The 21,004-nt window shown below is 47.6% G+C and overlaps 1 protein-coding gene across 1 annotated transcript in view; it reads left to right on the forward strand.

Annotated features, from left to right (window-relative positions):
- LOC138579844 (alpha-2-macroglobulin-like protein 1) overlaps nucleotides 1–21,004 on the forward strand; it is a 530,696-nt gene that overhangs the window by 143,993 nt on the left and 365,699 nt on the right. The window contains exons 11-12 of the mRNA XM_069650076.1: nucleotides 10,266–10,433; nucleotides 10,711–10,944. Of these exons, the coding sequence (XP_069506177.1) occupies nucleotides 10,266–10,433; nucleotides 10,711–10,944 (402 nt within the window). The remainder of the gene's footprint in view (nucleotides 1–10,265; nucleotides 10,434–10,710; nucleotides 10,945–21,004) is intronic.

The raw sequence follows: 21,004 nt of genomic DNA on the forward strand, positions 1-21,004 counted from the left end.
TCGCCCAGGCTTTAGAAACGTTGCCCAACCCAGTACCCCGAGTTGCTTGATAGAAAGTGGCATCGGTGGAACTGCCCTGGACTAGTTTCCCTCTTTTCTCTCACACCAAAGCACTCAATCTGTGTCTTTTTGCCATCTTTTCTTGCCCCCCCCCCAGTGTGTTGTCCCTTAGGGATCTACCCTGTCACCCCTACCTTTCAGTGTCTATGTTAGGCCACTGGCTACACTCATCCCCTCCTTTGGCTCCCACTGTATATGCCTTTTTTGTCCCCCAGATACTGCTTGGCCTGGATCTGGACCATAGTTAGACGTGTGCGCCCTGATGCCTGCGGGCTATGGCACGATAGAAATAAACAAATAAATAATCTCCTAGTTTAGGGACTGCATTGAGGCCATAGTGGGCTGGAGGAGCAGTCATTGGCTTACACGTAATACCAGCAAGACCAAGTTACTTTGTGTAGGTGTTAGCCCATAGCTTTTGAACTCTGCCTGCAGGACCTCTAACCTGGGCACACCACCCACTCTCTTTCAGGTACTTGTTTCTGCCTGGCGCATTCTTCCCTTCTTCCTTCTGATTGTTCCACCTCCATAGTTGCTGCTTCTAACACTTCTCTACAGGACTATGGCCATTCGTGGGCTCCTGCTTCATCTTATTAGTCATCTCTATCTCCTACAGAACCCGATTACACGGGCAAAAGGTCTGATCATCTCTCCCTGCTACTCCATTCACTGCTTGCCAGCTAATAACAGAATCCCTGCTGCTCCATTCACCGCTTGCCAGCTCCTAACAGAATCCCTGCTACTCCATTCACCGCTTGCCAGCTCCTAACAGATTCCCTGCTACTCCATTCACCGCTTGCCAGCTCCTAACAGATTCCCTGCTACTCCATTCACCGCTTGCCAGCTCCTAACAGATTCCCTGCTACTCCATTCACCGCTTGCCAGCTCCTAACAGATTCCCTGCTACTCCATTCACCGCTTGCCAGCTCCTAACAGATTCCCTGCTACTCCATTCACCGCTTGCCAGCCCCTAACAGATTCCCTGCTACTCCATTCACCGCTTGCCAGCTCCTAACAGAATCCCTGCTACTCCATTCACCGCTTGCCAGCTCCTAACAGATTCCCTGCTTCTCCATTGACAGCTCCTAACAGATTCCCTGCTACTCCATTCACCGCTTGCCAGCTCATAACAGATTCCCTGCTACTCCATTCACTGCTTGCCAGCTCCTAACAGATTCCCTGGTACTCCATTCACCGCTTGCCAGCTCAAAACAGATTCCCTGCTACTCCATTCACCGCTTGCCAGCTCCAAACAGATTCCCTGCTAGTCCATTCACCGCTTGCCAGCTCCTAACAGATTCCCTGCTACTCCATTCACCTCTTGCCAGCTCCTAACAGAATCCCTGCTACTCCATTCACCGCTTGCCAGCTCATAACAGATTCCCTGCTACTCCATTCACCACTTGCCAGCTCCTAAAAGAATCCCTGCTACTCCATTCACCGCTTGCCAGCTCATAACAGATTCCCTGCTACTCCATTCACCGCTTGCCAGCTCCTAACAGAATCCCTGCTACTCTATTCACCGCTTGCCAGCTCCTAACAGAATCCCTGCTAGTCCATTCACCGCTTGCCAGCTCATAACAGATTCCCTGCTACTCCATTCACCGCTTGCCAGCTCCTAAAAGAATCCCTGCTACTCCATTCACCGCTTGCCAGCTCATAACAGATTCCCTGCTACTCCATTCACCGCTTGCCAGCTCATAACAGAATCCCTGCTACTCCATTCACCGCTTGCCAGCTCCTAACAGAATTCCTGCTACTCCATTCACCGCTTGCCAGCTCATAACAGAATCTTCTTTAAGGCCCTCTTCCTGGTACAACATGCCTTGCTTGGCACCGCCCCTCATTCATCATGGAGGAGGTGGCCCCCTATTTTCCTTCTAGGGCTATTTCCTCATCTTCTCTAAAGATGGCCCGTGGCCTGACTCTCTGCTGTGACTGTGTTGGGAGCTGATATTGCTCTCTTTTGGCCTCCAAACCTTGGAGCACTCTGCAATCTTGGCCTTGCTCCATTTCTCATCATCTTCACTTCCAAACCGCCCTATGTATTTGATGGGTTTCTCGTCCTACCATTCCTTCCGCGACTCCAGCACCAAGATGTGCACTCTATAAATCCGATACATAGTGTGACAAAAATCACAAGCAAGCAGATGCGCAACCAGTGATGTCCTTCCTGCGTGCAATGCTGGAGTCTCCGATGACCAGGACAAAATAGAATTGAAAAGTAAGCAACTGTAAAGTCCAGGCTCGTCATGAATGCAATGCTGGAGTCTCCGATGACCAGGACAGAATAGAATTGAAATAGAATTGAAAAGTAAGCATCTGTAAAGTCCAGGATCGTCCTGAATGCAATGCTGGAGTCTCTGATGACCAGGACAGAATAGAATTGAAAAGTAAGCATCTGTAAAGTCCAGGCTCGTCCCACATGTAATGCTGGAGTCTCCGGTGATCAGGACAGAATAGAATTGAAAAGTAAGCATCTGTAAAGTCCAGGCTTGTCCCGCATGCAATGCTGGAGTCTCCGATGACCAGGACAGAATAGAATTGAAAAGTAAGCATCTGTAAAGTCCAGGCTCGTCCCGCATGCAATGCTGGAGTCTCCGATGACCAGGACAGAATAGAATTGAAAAGTAAGCATCTGTAAAGTCCAGGCTCGTCCCGAATGCAATGCTGGAGTCTCCGATGACCAGGACAGAATAGAATTGAAAAGTAAGCATCTGTAAAGTCCAGGCTCGTCCCGCATGCAATGCTGGAGTCTCCGATGACCAGGACAGAATTGAATTGAAAAGTAAGCATCTGTAAAGTCCAGGCTCATCCCGCATGCAATGCTGGAGTCTCCGATGACCAGGACAGAATAGAATTGAAAAGTAAGCATCTGTAAAGTCCAGGCTCGTCCCGCATGCAATGCTGGAGTCTCCGATTGACCAGGACAAAATAGAATTGAAAAGTAAGCATCTGTAAAGTCCAGGCTCGTCCCGCATGCAATACTGGAGTCTCCGATGACCGGGACAAAATAGAATTGAAAAGTAAGCATCTGTAAAGTCCAGGCTCGTCCCGAATGCAATGCTGGAGTCTCCGATGACCGGGACAGAATAGAATTGAAAAGTAAGCATCTGTAAAGTCCAGGCTCGTCCCGAATGCAATGCTGGAGTCTCCGATGACCAGGACAGAATGGAATTGAAAAGTAAGCATCTGTAAAGTCCAGGCTCGTCCCGCATGCAATGCTGGAGTCTCCGATGACCAGGACAGAATGGAATTGAAAAGTAAGCATCTGTAAAGTCCAAGCTCGTCCCGCATGCAATGCTGGAGTCTCCGATGACCAGGACATAATGGAATTGAAAAGTAAGCATCTGTAAAGTCCAGGCTCGACCCGCATGCAATGCTGGAGTCTCCGATAACCAGGACAGAATAGAATTGAAAAGTAAGCATCTGTAAAGTCCAGGCTCGTCCCGCATGCAATGCTGGAGTCTCCGATGACCAGGACAGAATAGAATTGAAAAGTAAGCATCTAGAAAGTCCAGGCTCGTCCCGAATGCAATGCTAGAGTCTCCGATGACCAGGACAGAATAGAATTGAAAAGTAAGCATCTGTAAAGTCCAGGCTCGTCCCGAATGCAATGCTGGAGTCTCCGATGACCAGGACAGAATGGAATTGAAAAGTAAGCATCTGTAAAGTTCAGGCTCGTCCCGCATGCAATGCTGGAGTCTCCGATGACCAGGACAGAATGGAATTGAAAAGTAAGCATCTGTAAAGTCCAGGCTCGTCCCGAATGCAATGCTGGAGTCTCCGATGACCAGGACAGAATGGAATTGAAAAGTAAGCATCTGTAAAGTCCAAGCTCGTCCCGCACGCAATGCTGGAGTCTCCGATGACCAGGACATAATGGAATTGAAAAGTAAGCATCTGTAAAGTCCAGGCTCGACCCGCATGCAATGCTGGAGTCTCCGATGACCAGGACAGAATAGAATTGAAAAGTAAGCATCTGTAAAGTCCAGGCTCGTCCCGCATGCAATGCTGGAGTCTCCGATGACCAGGACAGAATAGAATTGAAAAGTAAGCATCTAGAAAGTCCAGGCTCGTCCTGCATTCAATGCTGGAGTCTCTGATGACCAGGACAGAATACATTTGAAAAGTAAGCATCTGTAAAATCCAGGTTTGTCAGCTGGAGCCTCAGGATTGAACTGTCCATTAAAAAGAAGTACTCGTTCCATCTCTAAGTGGCTTCATTCTACCCAAGTATTGAAGTTTCTTAAATGGATCGCAGGCCACGTGCAATTTTCCTTTTATGCATAAGATGTCTCAGATGGCCCCTCAAAAACCGTTTTAAGATTTGGAAAGCGGCTCACTAAGGGTTGCCCCCCTCTATCCTGCATAGTGCAGGCCCTTCCTATCCTAGCCCCCCATCCCTGAATCCCAGGATTTTCTGTAGTTATCATTAACTCCTACTATCTAAGTTTCTGTCTGGGTGGCAGTGATGGCCTAAAGGCAAATGCATTTTCTCAGCAATCCAGGTGACTCCTTGCAAAGACTCTGGGCCTCATTATAAGGTGGGCGGTGCAGGAAAAATGCAGCGGTAATACTATTGCTGAGTGTGTCGAAATGTTGGACGATTCACCTCCAGCCATGAGCTAGAGATGAATCCACCACCTTTCTGCAAAATTACAGCAGAATTACTGCCGAGGTAATACCGACAAAATCACCCATGGAGTCCCATGAACTCCAATTAAATGGGGACTAACACTGCTTCCACCACTTGTCATTGAACGGTAATATCGCCGGACCAAGTGGTGGTAACAGTGTTACAGTTTGGTGGTATCTGCGGATTTACCACAGAGATACCGCCAAACTCGTAATGAGCCCCATTGTATGGATAAGTATCTTTCAGACACTCAGGCCCCCACTGGTCCTTTTGTTTCATGACTGTGTCCTCCTCGCCCTGATGCCCTATTCTGCCTGTCCCTCTTGCTATTCATTCCAGCGCCCCCCCCTGGCGGCCTACTGCATGTAGAATTGTATTCAATGTTCCAGGGCATGGGAGGGCTTTCCAGCAGGTTCGGGATCCAGGTTTGGAGAGAGCATCGCTCTGTGGCTCTGTGTGTGAGCGCATTGAAATTGCTGGACAGCTGAGTGGGGCCCTTGGCATTCTCGCTAATGCTGGAGTCGTTCTTCTTTTGCTAGTCCGTGTCGCATAGGATTCCCTCTCTGTTCAGCTGCCGAATGGGTTGCTCCGAGTCCTGGCTGCTCCTCACTGTCTCTCTTTCTCGGTCGGGTGGCTCTTCCACCGCAAAGCATGCTGGTGCTTGAAGTCCTAAGGGAAAAGAAAGAAACTGGTCAGCATTTTGAAGTACAGATATGGGTAAGAACAAGTGGGATTTGAAACATTCAGGCACAGGCATAAGGACAGTGATTGGGTCCATCCCGACTACCACACCCTGCCTCTGGGGCAGGACAAGCTTTGATGAACACCCTGGTAGGCCTCCCATCACAGGCCGAGAGTGGTCTCTATCCCCTCTTGAAAGTGTAATGTCTCCGGCCCTTTCACAAAGGGAAAACTTGTTTGTCAAATCTCAGTGTATTCACTGGGTCTTACACAGTAACACCTTTGTCCCTAACTGATGAAATACGTTTTCTCATTAAAAAAAGTGGAGCATTTACTGAGGCTGACTCTCATTGGTTCTTTCCCCTGTGCATTGGTTCTTCCCCCTGTGCTCTTGTAATCCCGCCTGGGATTGGCCTTTCTGCTTATGAGTCTTATTTCCCAGTCTATCGCATTATTGACTCATGCTGTAATGGCGTCTGTTAAGGTGTGATAGGACCAACACGATTGTATAAGCTTTTGCGGTTGGCAACGCTATTTTGGAATTCCCTAGAGTGTGCCTGCTTCTCCTGCTTGCAGCATTTCCCCCAGGTTGGGTGCATGGAATATCTGGTTAGGGAGGGACCCACAACCTGTTTCTATGGACCGGCTCGCTCCTCTGTGGTGTTTTCTGGGGAATGGAGTTCTCGGGTGTGAGATGGAGCAGGGCTGTTCTTACAGCCAATCTACCATATCCTGCAGAGTCCCTTCGTGCGTGTACACCATCCTGTCCTCTCTCCACCAGGTAAGCACACCTCCTTTGCCCACCCCGGGTGACTGCTGGGCACTGTAGTCTGCTGGAGCGGCAGTAGCCGAAAGCAGTGACCTGGACTCCAGAAGTGAACTGAGTCCCGTTTCTCTTAGAGAAGATCAATCGGAAATTAGACCCTGTCAAATCACCGTCTAGGTCTACTTCAAGTTCCTAATGCTTGCTTCCCACACATGTCAAGATGGGGAGTTATGACAACGCATCACATCACGTCATGCCATCCAATCCCTCACCCACAGAATGTCCTCTCTTTCAAACTTCCCGCCCACCACCCGGCTGAACAGGCTTGCTTCTCCCTGGCAGCCAGGCTGTTGTGCCCTTCCTTAGACTCTCAAGGACCTGTCACCTCTAATCTGCTTCTACCTATCACATCTCTTTAACCTCCCAGTCGGCTTCAAGTGGCTATCATAACCATCCCAATGAAATCCACTGCTGACCAGCTATTGACCTGTCTCCCCTCCCTCAATATTCCAACATGTTGGCACCTGCGTGTCTGGATCGCATGACTTCCTACTGGGGTTTGGGGCTCAATGACCTTCTGGAATCTGTAGTATACACTCCTTTGCACCTGCTCTTGCACATGTTTCAAATGTGATCACTATCGCTCTCTCTTCTCGTCTCATTGTCCTTGAGTCCTCGGCTGCCCTTGATGCATCCGACCGCCCCTCTCTCCTCCAAGCGCTCAGTTATCTCAGCTTGCCTGGACGGCCTCTTACTTGGCCTGCTCCTCCTTCTCCATCTTGTGGAACCCTGACAACTCCTCCTCTTCCCTCCCTCCCAGTACATGTCCCCCAAATGTTGGTTCTTGGTCACCTCTTCTTCCCGCTCTACCACTCCTCTCTCTGAAAACGTAACTCTTCCTCTGAATTCTCTTATCGATTTGCTGATGCTTCTCAAAATGACGTCTCCTTCCTCTCCTTCACCAAGGGCCACCCCATCCCTCCCAAAGCAGTCCCCCCCGACATGTGCCCCTGGATTGTGCTGTTTTGCCTGACGCTCAGCTCCTCCAGAATGGAAGTGATCGATTTTCCAGTCACTAGCGTATTACCCCTGCTTACTTCGCCTCTTTTTTCCGTTTTGCGCTGGATACTGGTTTTGATGAGGCAATTGTTCAAATTTTGAGCGTTAGCTGTTATTCACCTCTGGCAAGAGTCGATAACCTTTGGCTCTCGAGACGTTTTGTTTGGGAGTACAACTCTAAACCTCTGTAGCCTTCATAGTGAATGGTGAGAGGCGTAGTCGGAAACTTTTGGGAGTTGTAGCTTGAAGACCTCCGACTCATGGGGACTGAGCGTCAAGAACATGTTGGCTCTTTCCGATGAATTCCATCAGTTTTTGGCCCTCCATACGTCTCTGGCTACAGGTGGGCAACTGCTCTGAGGTCTTGGACTTCTAGCCACCTTGAGATCCCCCAGCTGCTGTAGGAAGCTGGAGGGCCACAGGAAAAAGGGCGAAGAAGAGAAGGCATGAATCAATTGCAACTGGGGTATACCGGGGTACATTGGGACTGGCCGTGTCCAGAGGCAACGAAGCTTCCAGTGTTGGGGCATTCCATCAGGGATCCAGCCATGACATCAAGTGAGAAAATGTACCTTCCCGAAGTACCAACCTTCTTTACAATCCAATTGTCTCACCTTTGTAATCCCTATGCAAGTATCCCCAGGTCTGTTGATTGGCCCAGTTGCCAATACTCCTGTGTCCGGTGTCATTGCCTGTATATCGCAGTTCCTGCACAGGGTTATACCCTCCAGATCTCAGAGGTCAGGGACTCACTAGAGCAGGTGATTCAGATTCAGGCAGCAATGAGGATCCTTTTCTGGTTCTGAGACTCCAGCTTCTGCAGACACTGTCGGGACTCATATTGAAATAGGCAGAGCTTCTGCACAGTTCCTCTTCTGTCATAATACCCTTTCAGTGCTTTAGTGAAGTGTACCAGCATTGATCAATCCAATGGCCACACATCCTCTTTGACACTAGTCCCAGCTGACCCAGAAATAGGAAAATAAGAACACATACATGCCTTGCATGGCTAGATTCCTTCTCTTCGTGGCCGAGGAAGGCCTGCATATATGCTCATGCATTTCACATGCGCCAACACGCATGCAGATCAGGCTTAGGATCCCTCAGGGGCACATTAGTCATATACATGTCTCTGCCAAAGTCTTGGATCAGTACTCATCAGAGGAAAGTCAAGCACCTAGTCAGGGGAAAAAACAAATCACAAGGGCCTCTTGCCTGGACTTTCAACCGTGCATTGCTGCAGCCCGATTCCTTTTGCCCTCTTGACATAGTAGTCAACCTTGTGTCATGCAAGGAGTCCCACTTGTGCTGCGTACCTACTTTCCTTTGAAGTTGATGAGATGAGGAAGACACTCTGCCACAGAGAAGACACCAGAAGACAATGTTCCGCAGAAAACCAATCTAATGCTACCCTGGGACACAGGGGAACGCTGAATCGACTCCCCATGTCAATGGATGGCCCTTCCCTGATTATCATGGCGTAAGGACAGTGCAAGGCTATCACACACTATCCTGAGGTCCAAAAAGATGGTTCTTGATGGAACGTGATGATTGGTGATCAGCAGGATACACCTGATGAAGCAGGAGCGATGCCAAAGAATTCCACAGAGGACAGCGGCTGATCCAGGCAGCAGGTACAAGGCATGAATACAAGGCACCAAGAGGGGGCCAGCAACCCAAGAGAAAAGTAATGGTGAGCCAAGCAAGAAGAAAGGACAAGGAGAAGAACCCAGGATCAGCTGGGAATGGAGACCCAAGGATTTGCGGAGCAAGAAGAAACTGGCAAAGGAAACAAGCTCCTCGAGCTAGGACTCAGATGAGGACTGATCCACGTTGAGATGCGCAGAGGACCGTCTGTAAGCTGCCTTTATAGGCTTTCTTGTGAAAAGGAGGCTAAGTGGACAACAGGAATGGCTGTCCCGGCAACCCGGAGACTTCGTTGGACTGCACATGCGCGAAGAGCCGAACACGGTTTCCTGCGCATGTGCAGATCCTTAATAATGGCAGCGCCCCTGGCAGGCGGTGTTCAGATAATCCGAGAGTGAAGCCGTCGCCAGCAGGAACGCATCCACATCCCCACACCATAGCGCCACGTAGGTGACATAACACTTTGACACCCTCACCCTCTTCAAATTTAATGCCCCTCACACTTCCCCGCGCATCGCTCTTTGTGGGGTGGCTCTCCATGCACCATCGCCCCCTCTTTAAACGTATTCTTCTTTAAGTTGGTCCTTAAATCCATTGCTATCTCCTCCCTCACATTGAACTCGCTCCTGCTATTCACACCCTTACAAACCTAGATCCAAAATTCTCCTCAGCCTTACTGTTGCTTGTTTACCACGTGCTACTTCCTCTTTGCTCTCAGTTCCTTTCCCCCATCCAGACATGTTCTAACCCAAAACTATATACCCTTATCACCATGGTCCACTGTACCTTGTTTGCATTACAGGTGATCAATACACCCAGGACCGATTTTATTTTCCTCTCCGGGATCCTTGCACACTTTGATTAATACCTTTATGTACCAGGTGATTTTTTCCCCCCTCAAGTCTATAAGCATCATTACCCCCACAGGCCCTCAAAGAGCCTTCTTATCCTGGCGATGCAGGGATCCTGGAGTATTCCTGACCATCATGGACTTAAAGGGCAACACAGGAATGCCACCTCTTCACCTTCCCATGAGTGGCACCTAAGCCAACTCACGTCCTCAGACAAACTATCTTAAGCGCTGCAAAGAAAGAGGGGGTTGCACAATATCCAAACTAGAGAATAGAATTCTAGTTCAATTCTGTCTTGTGCTTTATTGTTAGTGGTTCTTTGCTGCAGGTGGTAGGCAGGTGATAAAGGCAATGCAGATTATAGAAGCCTGTGCTCTTGACTTCAAAACTATGATATATCACTTAGAACCTCATTGTTGACCCAGAATCTGAAATGCACCCTTTTCTTTCCTGTCGCCTGCCCCTCCCTCTGCTTGCACTTCCGATGCTCGGCTGCTACTAGGGTGGCAGCTGGTGCAGTATAAATGTCTATTTATATATACATATATATTTATTTACACAGATAAAAGTGGAAGCATCCAATGGCAAGCCCATTGCAAACACAACCGTCTACCTTGTCCTCAATGTCCACGATGAGGATACGGTGCTACCCTACACTACGGATGACTTAGGAATGGTGCACTTCTCCTTGGACACATCTACTTGGAACGACACCTTGGTATCCCTGACAGTAAGTGCAAAGGACCGCATTGACGTCATCGGAATCTCTCGGATCACATTGTGTATCTTTTAAGGTAGCCCCTGGGGTTCTGCACATGATAATGGGAATAGAGCCTAGTAATGTCATCAATTCTTGATGGGGCTAACCGCGATTGTATTTACTGCTCCCTTCCACAAATATGAAAACGTTTAGCATGGCAAAACTGATATATTGATATGCAATCAAGTCTAGATAATGTTTTCCTGCCAAATGAACGCCAGCATCTCTTGTGTCATTTCCCCTGCAGGGCAAGGCTAGTCTAGAACCCTCTACGGAAAAGCCCCACTGGATGCATGAAGCCTCGAGTCAGCCTTTCCGCTGGCTGAAGCCCTTCTACTCTGAGAGTAAGAGCTTCCTGCAGATCCAGACACCGGCGACAAGCCCACTTGGCTGCCATCAGGATCACCAGTTCACAGTGAGCTACACTATTGACAGGGCAGAGTTGCCAGCCGAAGCCCAACACCTGGACTTCTTCTACTTGGTAGGTACCGAGAGGCAACCTTTCTTTTAAACAGTAGCAATGTTCTTGTTTGTGACCGTGTAAGGTAAGGTACCCGAGGCTGCTGATGAACTCTTGTGGCAGCTGGCCAGATGTGCAAGGTCGCTGCTGGGTGAGAGGCCTATTGCATCACTCTGGTCTCTGAAAGGTCTGAGCTCCCCACCCTGGTGTGACCGCTCATCGAGCGGCATGGGAGGTCAGGGCCATGAAGAGTGGAGTATGTGCATGCGGTAGGCTGATGGGAAACATCAAAAAAATAGGTCTCCTGGCCTAGGGTCTCCTCCTCCCTCCCCTTCTTAGGATGGCAACTTATGAACTGGTTTTACACCGGGTCATTGGTAAAATGGTCTTCAAAAAGTAATGTGAAAAGCGTATCTGATGAGGGTTGGCGCCCCTCCTGTTCTTGTCCTATTCTAATAACTACGCCTTCTCTATGCAATCTGTGGTAGAGTGGTAAGCTGTGAAGAACCGGCTCCTGGAGTGAAATGTGTAGACATTTTGCAAAGACACTTGGTTCCTTTCTTGATTATCCTTGACGGCTCGGCTTGGAGCCTGGAGCGTTTCCGAGGTACTCTAGCTCTCAGCCTTTGGCTGAAGTTGGAGCCTGAACTGGAGCTGGTGCCTCACGCCACAGACCGAACTATGATTTGAGGATTCTAGGCCAGTCCTGGGCGGGACAGGATTCTTTTTTTTGTTGCAGTAAGCCCGGGTGTTAAGTTCTGGGTCCGGTTACAAATGACTCTGACAACTTCTTGTTAACTGTAAGTTCTTTACTTAGTTTGGGCTTATTAGTTACAGTTCTTATGTCAGATAAGTCATGGGGAAAATAGGACACCCACCGGCATCCTCTCTCAGGGCTTACATCTTTCAACTGACCACCCTGGAACACTCACTCATGGGTAAACATTCTGCGCTCTGCCTTCCATCTCAACATTCCATTCTCTTGCAAGCAGAGCTAATCATAACACATCTTCCCCCTATAGGGACAACCAACCGCATTAAATACCAAGATGTAACTAGTGGGAAATATCAGAAGAGGGGAAGGCTTAAAGAGCATAAATAATAAAATAATTAACTGGCCTTCCAAAACCACTACTGCCAAGCTAACGCTCCGAGCAAAGGCTCTCCCTTCACTGAACCATATACTAGCTAACACATAGCTACACTCCCACCAGGACAAACAACTATTTCATAGCTGGCCTACCATGAAATTCGATACCAAGGAACCAGCCCACAATCCAACTATCATCCAAAACAAACATACTGCACTCACAACCATCTTCCTCCATCCACCATCAACCAAAACACAATTCAGGGTTCATAACCCCCCACGCAGCCTAAAGCTATGATAGCATTACTCAAACTTTTGCACCGCTAATGCCAGGAATCTAAATCCCTACCATCATTTGACACCTCTAGTGTCGGGATTCTCCATCCCCCAAGAATTTGACACCACCAGTGTCGGGATTCTCCATCCCCCCCAAGAATTTGACACCACCAGTGTCGGGATTCTCCATCCCCCAAAGATTTGACACCACCAGTGTCGGGAATCACAATCCCCCAAAGATTTGACACCAAAAGTGTCGGGAGTCTCATCCCTCCTTCCATTTGCACACCTCCACTCTCTCACAGAGTCACATCACACACTTGGCAATTTGCGCACAAAATATTTGAAAAACAATGTACAAACATCAATTGAGTTCATCATATTTGGCTACAAAGTCCTTTGTGATGTTACCTGTAAAAAAAACATTAACCACAATTGTGCAATTGGGATGTTCTAAGAAAACGAAACTACACAACATTTCCTGGTGTTCCAAAAAAAAAAAAACTTCCACTGCATTTCCCTATCTACAGAGGCCACGACATCCACTTAAAACTCTCACACCATATCTCAACAAAGGTCATAGCGCTTGCACATACGAACCCAGCGCACACCAGTACTCAGCAAATTCTTTCATTCCATTACTGTAACTCAGACAGGCCTCACATCACAGCTGCGCTTTGTAAATGTTCTTTCTGACATGAGTAATGCAATCACAATACATTACATGAACTTATACATCATTACATGAAAACACATTTCATCTGATGAGTTCTTATCACTTCCACTTCCATTTCAAAATTAATGAAAAGCTGTTAAAAAAAAACGTGTTCAAAACTGTGTGATGGAAAACCTCTAAACTATTAGATCTCGGCAGTTCAATGGCATTCCCCCTGCTCAATGCTGGCACTAGCGTTATATAAAAGTACCTGGTGTGGGGCGCACGGCCCTCTCTGCCTGCATAAATCACTGCTGTCAGTGAAATGCAGCCACTCCCAACATGTTTTCCTTATTGCGCAGCCAAATGATTCATTGCTCAAAAGTCCCATAAAAATGCCGAACATCAAACTGAAATGCAACATCCTTCTTTAAAATTGCCATTGGCTCTGCTCTCTCCTCAAACAGCACAGAGAGAAGTCACTTCAATGTCTGGCTCCCTTTCTTATTATACGGCAGTCGTTCTCATGTTGTTTACTTAATTCTGCGCACCTCGCAGAGAAAAAAAACAAGGCTGCCCAACGTTGCAAGTGATCGGACCTCTGTGTTTCACGTTGCTGTGTTCTCCTTTCCTACGCTCCAGAACAGCAGCTAAACTCGCAGCCAATCAATGCCAGCACCATCACAAACTCCTCCAGCATTCCACCCGACGTCATCAGTCGGACTGGGAAGCTGAGGGAAGCAGAGCTCTCTGAACCAACGAACTGTGCTGACAACCGCCCACTTGTTCTTTCAGGGCCACCTACACTCGCCTGAAAAGCGATCTCCACACAGGCCGGCTACAGTCTCACCTCACCAGTCATATAATCATGCTGGTAGGTGTGGCATATGACATAAATGCCACTTGTTGTTAGCCACTGGTCCTCTCAGACCCACTGTCTCTGCGACACTTTATAGGCTGATAGGGCAGAATGATGACAAAGCGCTCCTTCTTACAGTTCATGCAGGGCGTCTGTAGCGCTGCACAGGGCCCCTGGCAACTGCAGCTCTTCACAATTGGACATTACATGACACTTGTCTAGGACTCTGCTGCCTCCACTGCCTCTGTAGCGCCTCTCTATGTCACGCTTGCCCTCACTGTGCCTCGCCTGCAGCGCCTCAATGCCAATCAGCGCCCTTACCTGAGAGAGGATTTCTTCTCTTGTGGGTGCCGGTGGGTGTCCTTCCTTGGTGCTGCTGTCCCCTCAGCATAAACAGCATCATCCTCATCGCCAATGTTAAGTTCTGGGTCCAGTTACAAATGACTCTGACAACTTCTTGTTAACTGTAGGTTCTTTACTTAGTTTGGGCTTAATAGTTACAGTTCTTATGTCAGATAAGTCATGGGGAAAATAGGACACCCACCGGCATCCTCTCTCAGGGCTTACATCTTTCAACTGACCACCCTGGAACACTCACTCGTGGGTAAACATTCTGCGCTCTGCCTTCCATCTCAACATTCCACTCTCTTGCAAGCAGAGCTAATCATAACACCGGGTCGCTTGAATGTGCGGCCTGGTCCTTTTCCCTTCCCCCGCTCTTTTGTGGTTATTTGGTGGCGTTGGCGTGGGTCTGACCTGCTCATTTCACTCTAGTTGAGGCTAAAAGGATACCTTAATGGATTGCGCTCTGTATTCTGTGTAGTCTGTGTATCAAACCCTTAACAAACGAGTTGGCTACGAGTTTGGGAATATTTGGTGCTGTTAGACTGTTCAGCGCACCGGCTGCTGGGTGCGGAAATCGTTGTTTTATAAAGTAAGAGCTTGGAGTAGCTGCAAGCGCATCATACAGGTTGCACACAGGCTGTACACAAGCGAGAAGAAGAATTCTAGCCCAAAAACAAAAAACGCATGCACCTACGCTGTCTTTTGTAACTTGTATGCAGTACTGTTGAGGGCTATGGTCACGGTCTCCAAAATGTACCGAGCAGGACCTCCGTCAGGGAGTTCACAGGGAAACGCAAAAGAAAACACAAAAAGAACTCGTTCACTTAGTGCCCGCCTAAAATCCTCAAAGCCCAGTACATTCACACGACCACAATCAGGCGGGTATTATGTAGCTCGAGAGCGAAGAATGACACCGGATCTCTGCGCAGCCCTCTCCCGGTGTCGTGCCCGGCGTCTGTCGCACCACTTTCTCCATCACTGGAAATGGTACAGCCACCTGTTTTGGCCTTAATCTCTGGCACTCCAACTACATCATCTGAGAAGTCCTGCCGACAGAGGCCCCTGAAACAGACCAAGCAGCGCCCCCTAAGGCTCCCAATAGCATCCTCTGACCATCACTAATCAAGTGCTCTCCAGATGTTTCCCTATAAGTCCTTGCTCAAGAAGTGGAGTAGGCATTACATCGCCAGTTCTCTCCCCTCTTCTAGTATACAGGGACTCTCCATGGAACCTGGAGAGGGCGCTTGAGGCAATTAGCGCCCTGGAGAGTGGCAGAACTAACGATCTGTTACGCCTGGACAAATGCATTGAAATAATGGAGTAGCTCATGAAAAGGGATCTTAGGTCGAATAAGGCCCCTCCGTTATCCTATCCAGGCTACCAGAATTTGGGTCCTCTGGCGGATAAGCCCATCTACATCGAGGCACAGAGGCGCCGCCTTCTAGTGGAAGAGGCATGTCAAACAGATGGTTTGGTCGAATCTAGCCAAGAGAGTGCATCTCTCTCATACCCCTTACTGCCAGCTGAGCCATTTTCAGGAGAGCCTCACCTATCGCCTGCCGCCTCTGCAGCAAGGTCTTTTGCAACTGGGCGATTAAATCCTGTAATCGAATCTAATGCTGGCAACGGCTCACTGGGTCTGTCACCTGCTCACTGCTAAACTGTGCTTCCACCCAGTCGGCAGGCTGACACTGGAGTTATGCCCAAGCAGCTGTAGCCGGGAACCAAGTGTTCAGCCTAATCCTCCAGCCGCTGACCAGCTTGCAGGCTGGCGGAACCTGAACCTAATCTGTACTTTTAAGGAGAGAACTCATATAAACGTCTTCAACTTGCTGCCCTCTTAAGGATCCTGGGGATTGACGATCTCACATTCAGGATATTTACAGGCTGACATTTATTATCTGATTGCATGTTCTGTGGGGGATGAAGCATCCGCTTTAATTTTGCAAATCAATATATTAGAGAATGTGTTTTGCACTGTCGGGACTCTCTCCTGCGTAGGGGCACACAGGTGCATGCAGAGTCCACGTCTTCCATCTGCCCACTCCACCACCTCTGGGTGGAACTCAACAACGAACCATTGTGTTATTGTGCTTGTGTCAAGTCCCGGGATGGAGTGCTCACTATAGCAGCCTCAACAGGAAGCAGTTCTGTTCCATGTGTACCCACCCATATTCCACCTTTAGATGGTCCATTGGTGAAGCCCTTGCCGTGGAAACAAGCACGTGAAATGGTGTACCAATGTGTGAGATGCGTTCCCCCGAAGTGCGTTTAACACTGGACACCGCGGGGTCGCATTGGGTACCATTCAATATGGTTCTTTCGGCCACTCCATCAAAATAATAAGCTGGAATATGGCACGTCTTAGAAACAAAGTGCCCGATATAGACCTGGTGGAGTGGGTGAGTACGGCTGACGTGGCTTGTTTTCAGGAAACCTGGTTGGCGGACACTTCCTGTTTAGTGGAGTGTTTCCCAAACTTTGCAATACATGCTGTCGATCCCACGCGTCTAAAAAGGGCAGGCTGAGGTCTGCGCTGGTAACTCTGGTAAAAACACCATATTAGTCGTCAGTAGCGGCCCAGTCCTCGCTAACTCTGCCCTATTAGCAGTCTCTATCTGAGACAAGAAATCAAAAGGGAAAGCCTTTCTGACAGTAATTAACGTGTATATATATATACCCCCGAAGTATAAGCAGATGGTATCCAGTCATATTTTCAAAAACTTATTTTCAAAACACCATTTTGTCAAAAACAATTTGCTGATTTTTTTTTTTCAAATGTATTATTTTTTATTTTATAGGTTTTTTATGTTTCGGAAGTAAAAAAAAGGTGTTTAAAAAAAACGGGGATTTGGGGGGGAACCCCCACTTCAAAAATACAATGAAAAAACATTAGAAATTTTTTTTCCAGCAAATTTGTGCCAACAAAATGGCATTTTGAAAATATTGCATTCGAAAAAGTCACTAACAAAATGGCATTTTGAAAATATTGCATTCGAAAAAGTCACTATAAACCTAAGCAGATATCTAGTCTTAATGAAGAATTTCTTTTACCCTCTGCTTTACAGCACTCTAAACTGGACAACATATTATTTCTGGAAGATTTTAATGCTAAGCTAGGCCCAAACCCTGTGACTCCTCAAGACAAGTTTTGGCTGGATGAACGTTGTGCAATTCCGAGGAGAGCCATTGGCGGTAGATGCTCCACTATGGGTGAACTGATAGGTCTATTCATGACAAAATACCTTTTTGTTGAACTAAATGGCAGGACCAAGGGTGACCACCCCCAGCTCCAACTTTCTCAGTTGGGAATAGAACTTCAGTCGCTGACTATGGGCTTGTGAACTGCTTTGCATTTAAGAAAGTCGCAGACTTTAGAATCTGCGTTCACCCGGAAAGCAATCACAACCCCATGGTCTTACATTGGATGCTTGATGGGGACGCAGGTGAGCTCCCAGATCCGGAGGGGTCTCTAAAGCGGATTTGCCCCATGAAAAAGATCTTGAGAACAGAGGTTCACACAGTGCTAGAAGACGAGATTATCTCTAAAATACAGGACAAGATACTGAAGGCTTTGTCGCAATGTGAGATGATGAACCTGTTTGAATGTATTCAGCTGGGAATTAGCAAATTAGTTATGCCCACCTCCGTAGCATTGCAGCGCGTTACAGGACCAGTGAGGGCAGATGCCCCCTAGTTCGACAGCGAATGCAGGCAGATGAAGCGGGCAATCCACGTAGCCTCTCGTACACAGAAGTCCACAGCAGGCCACCTCTTCCACCTGAAGAAGTCATATAAGAAATTGCTTAAGAGAACAAAAAACCTGTTTGTTGAGGCCCAGTGGGACTTGCTGGACAAGTCAGTGAAAGATAAGCAACCAAAATGATTCTGGGGTCTAGTTTCGAAGGGGTTCGCAGGTGCCAAAACAAAAGTGGCCGGTGCAATTAATCCAGAACCCTTGGCATCCCATTTTTGTGCGACCCCGCTGTGGGGTCTTGCATCCCCCCATATCCTCAATCCAAGGTAGAACCGGGCCACTATTTGGGCCTAACATTAACAGAAATTGAAGGTCATCTAAGGATTCTAACAAAAGGCAAAGCCCCAGGCCCAGATGCCCTCAGACCTGAAGTCTATGGGGAGGCCAGCGATTGGTGGGCCCGGTACTGGTACAGATGCCTAATGAGTTTGATTGTCATCTATTTAAAAAAGGGGAGATTTCCGACCCACACTGCTATCGGCCATTAGCACTGGTTGACGCGTCATCTAAGATTTACACGGCCTGCCTGGGAGACAGATTGTATGTGTGGGCCTCTGAGAATGATGTGGTCCCAAATACGCAGACAGGTTTTCGAAAAAGCTACTGAACAATAGACCAGTGCTTTATCCTACATGCGATTGTCACGAAGTATGTTAAAGGACGAAAGCTGCGGCTATCTACCGCATTTCTTGACTTGTCCAAAGCATTTGATTGCCTTATCTTTGTATTAATGTGGAAGAAATTAAACTCTATTGGGGTGGTGCCAGTGCTTCTGGCTGCAATTGAGCCTTTATATAGAGACTCTAGGATATCTGGTAGGTGTGATGATCAGTATGGGTACTCGAGAGAATTCAGCAGCAACAAAGGGGTGAAACAAGGTGGCCCCCTTGTTCCCCATCTAGTCTTTATATTTCTATGTGATTTTAATCCAACGGCCAGACAAATATTGCTTATCCCACCCTCTCTTAACGGGGTCCAGCTAAGCACACTACTGTATGTAGATGACACAGTGCCGCTGGATTTAACCCCCAAGGGCTTACAGCTGAGTTTGGACCATGCCAATATGGGATAACACCAACCTTGTAAAATATAAAATGTGGGTGTTTTGGAAAAGAAAGAAGCACACCCCTAATTGGTCCCTTAAGGGTGAATCTGTGGAGGTTGTGAGCAAGTATAAATGCATGGGCCTGCTATTCACCTACAATGGGTCGTGGAAAAATCATAAAGGCTTAATTTCTAACCAAGTCCAAGTCGCCTTTTGGTGGACTCATGTGCTTCTACCATCAATTCGGAGCAAAAACACCAGGAAAATATTTTGCAGGTAATACAGTCCAAGATCAATTCGGCAGAAGTGTGGGGTGCCACCCCGTGCAGGCGTCTGAAGACGGTGCAAAACATGAGTCTTTGCAGGTTGTTAGCTCTACCTCCTAACTCCCCAGCAGATGCTGTTTGCTTCGAACTAGGTGTGATCAATATCTCCCTTTTAGCAGAACAGCGCTTTTTGGACTATTTTGTAAAGTTTCTACATGGCCCTTTCTCTAACCCAAATGTATTGGCTGCACTGTCGGAACTCAGCAAACAAGCAAACAAAGTTCGGGAACATTGGCTCTCGTGTGGGCAGAACCTAATGTCTCGGAAAATCACAGCTGAGGAGGGACAGGCAGTGCATTTAAAAGCTGGCTGCAAATCCATTCTTAAAAAAAAGGGCAACCGATTTGGAAGTGGGTGCATTCTTAGAGTGAGTGATTACGCTCCTGTCCTTAACGTTCTATGACCCTGTCTTGGTGTTTCTGAAATCCTCACCAACAATAGTAGGACTACACTCTCCTGCTTATGGCACGAATAAATGGATTACCATTGCAAGCAAGAGTGTCATGGCTGAGGTCATAGAAAACTTGTCCCTGTGGTATGGGCCGTACGGGGGATATGATCCATTTTTTAACAGTTTGTAGGTTCACAATTCATATGAGGAGACGCTATCTACGACAGCATTTTAACCAGAATAATATAAGAATCTGCACAGGGGCAATGAACTTTTTTATGAATACTAATGATGCAACATTTTTATCTGATGCAGCCAATTTTATTAAGGAAGCTTTTAAAGTGTCAAATATTTCATGGAAAAAGGGAATCTAATTTTACACGCTGTTTGTTGATCATTTTATGTGTTGGTGTATGACTATGTTAAGGGCCGCATTGTCCGAATAACATTAATTTCTCTCTCATTATCCTTTATGGCAATCTGCTATGTTTTAATAACGTAAATGAGGACACAAAGCAAAGGCACGAGGCAGGGTGGCTTTCAGATATGTTGCCTCTCTTACATGAAACTGAAACTTTGAATTACGGTTCCGTTACATCATGTCCACCGTGGAGCCTTGTCCTAAATTCCTCCCACCTAATGGCTTGGACAGGCAGGTCAAGATACTACAACCCTCAGCCCATTTCATCATTTCCTGTAATGGGTTGTTTCATCACCCAGCATGCTCGGCTTTGGGTAGACTGTTCCCGCTGTTTTCTGAGGGTGTATCCTCTTCAGGTGCATGGCCTTCCCATGAGGGTTTGCTGTCTCCCCAGTATCCCACGTGAGCGTTGCCAGCTTCGGAAGGGCTTCAGGAAGGCACATCTATTTTCTTAAAGAAGGAATTATTTACTTGCCTTCCTTTTCAGCAGTCATCATGGAACCCTTCACTGTCATGTTATGGCCGTCATGCTAACACAGTGTCGCCAGCTTTCAGAGGAGACTTTGCGACTTTTCTTCTCCCTCTTTGCAAGGTTTCATGTTTGCCGTGAGTTGTTGTGTGTCCTTTTGTCGGAGTTGTCGATCATCTGTGTGTCCTGCATTCTCTAATGAGACGAGTGAATACTGTTCTTCCAAACATTCGATCTGATGGGCGTCGATGGGTCGTACTGTGTGGGGTGCGACAGCAGTCTTGCGGTCATTGATAAATGGTGTGTTCGGCAGGGTTATTGATCTCTGTTTACTTGGGGTCACAGGTATGTGACACATGTTTGCTGAAAACCCATGCATTCAGCAAATAGGCGAAAGTCTTGACTGGTGGCAGACGAGCAATTGTCAGAGGAAATGATTTTCGATCC

This window comes from Ambystoma mexicanum, chromosome 3p (assembly GCF_040938575.1).
Source record: "Ambystoma mexicanum isolate Mex_15411 chromosome 3p, UKY_AmexF1_1, whole genome shotgun sequence".
In the NCBI taxonomy this organism is placed as follows: Eukaryota; Metazoa; Chordata; class Amphibia; order Caudata; family Ambystomatidae; genus Ambystoma; species Ambystoma mexicanum.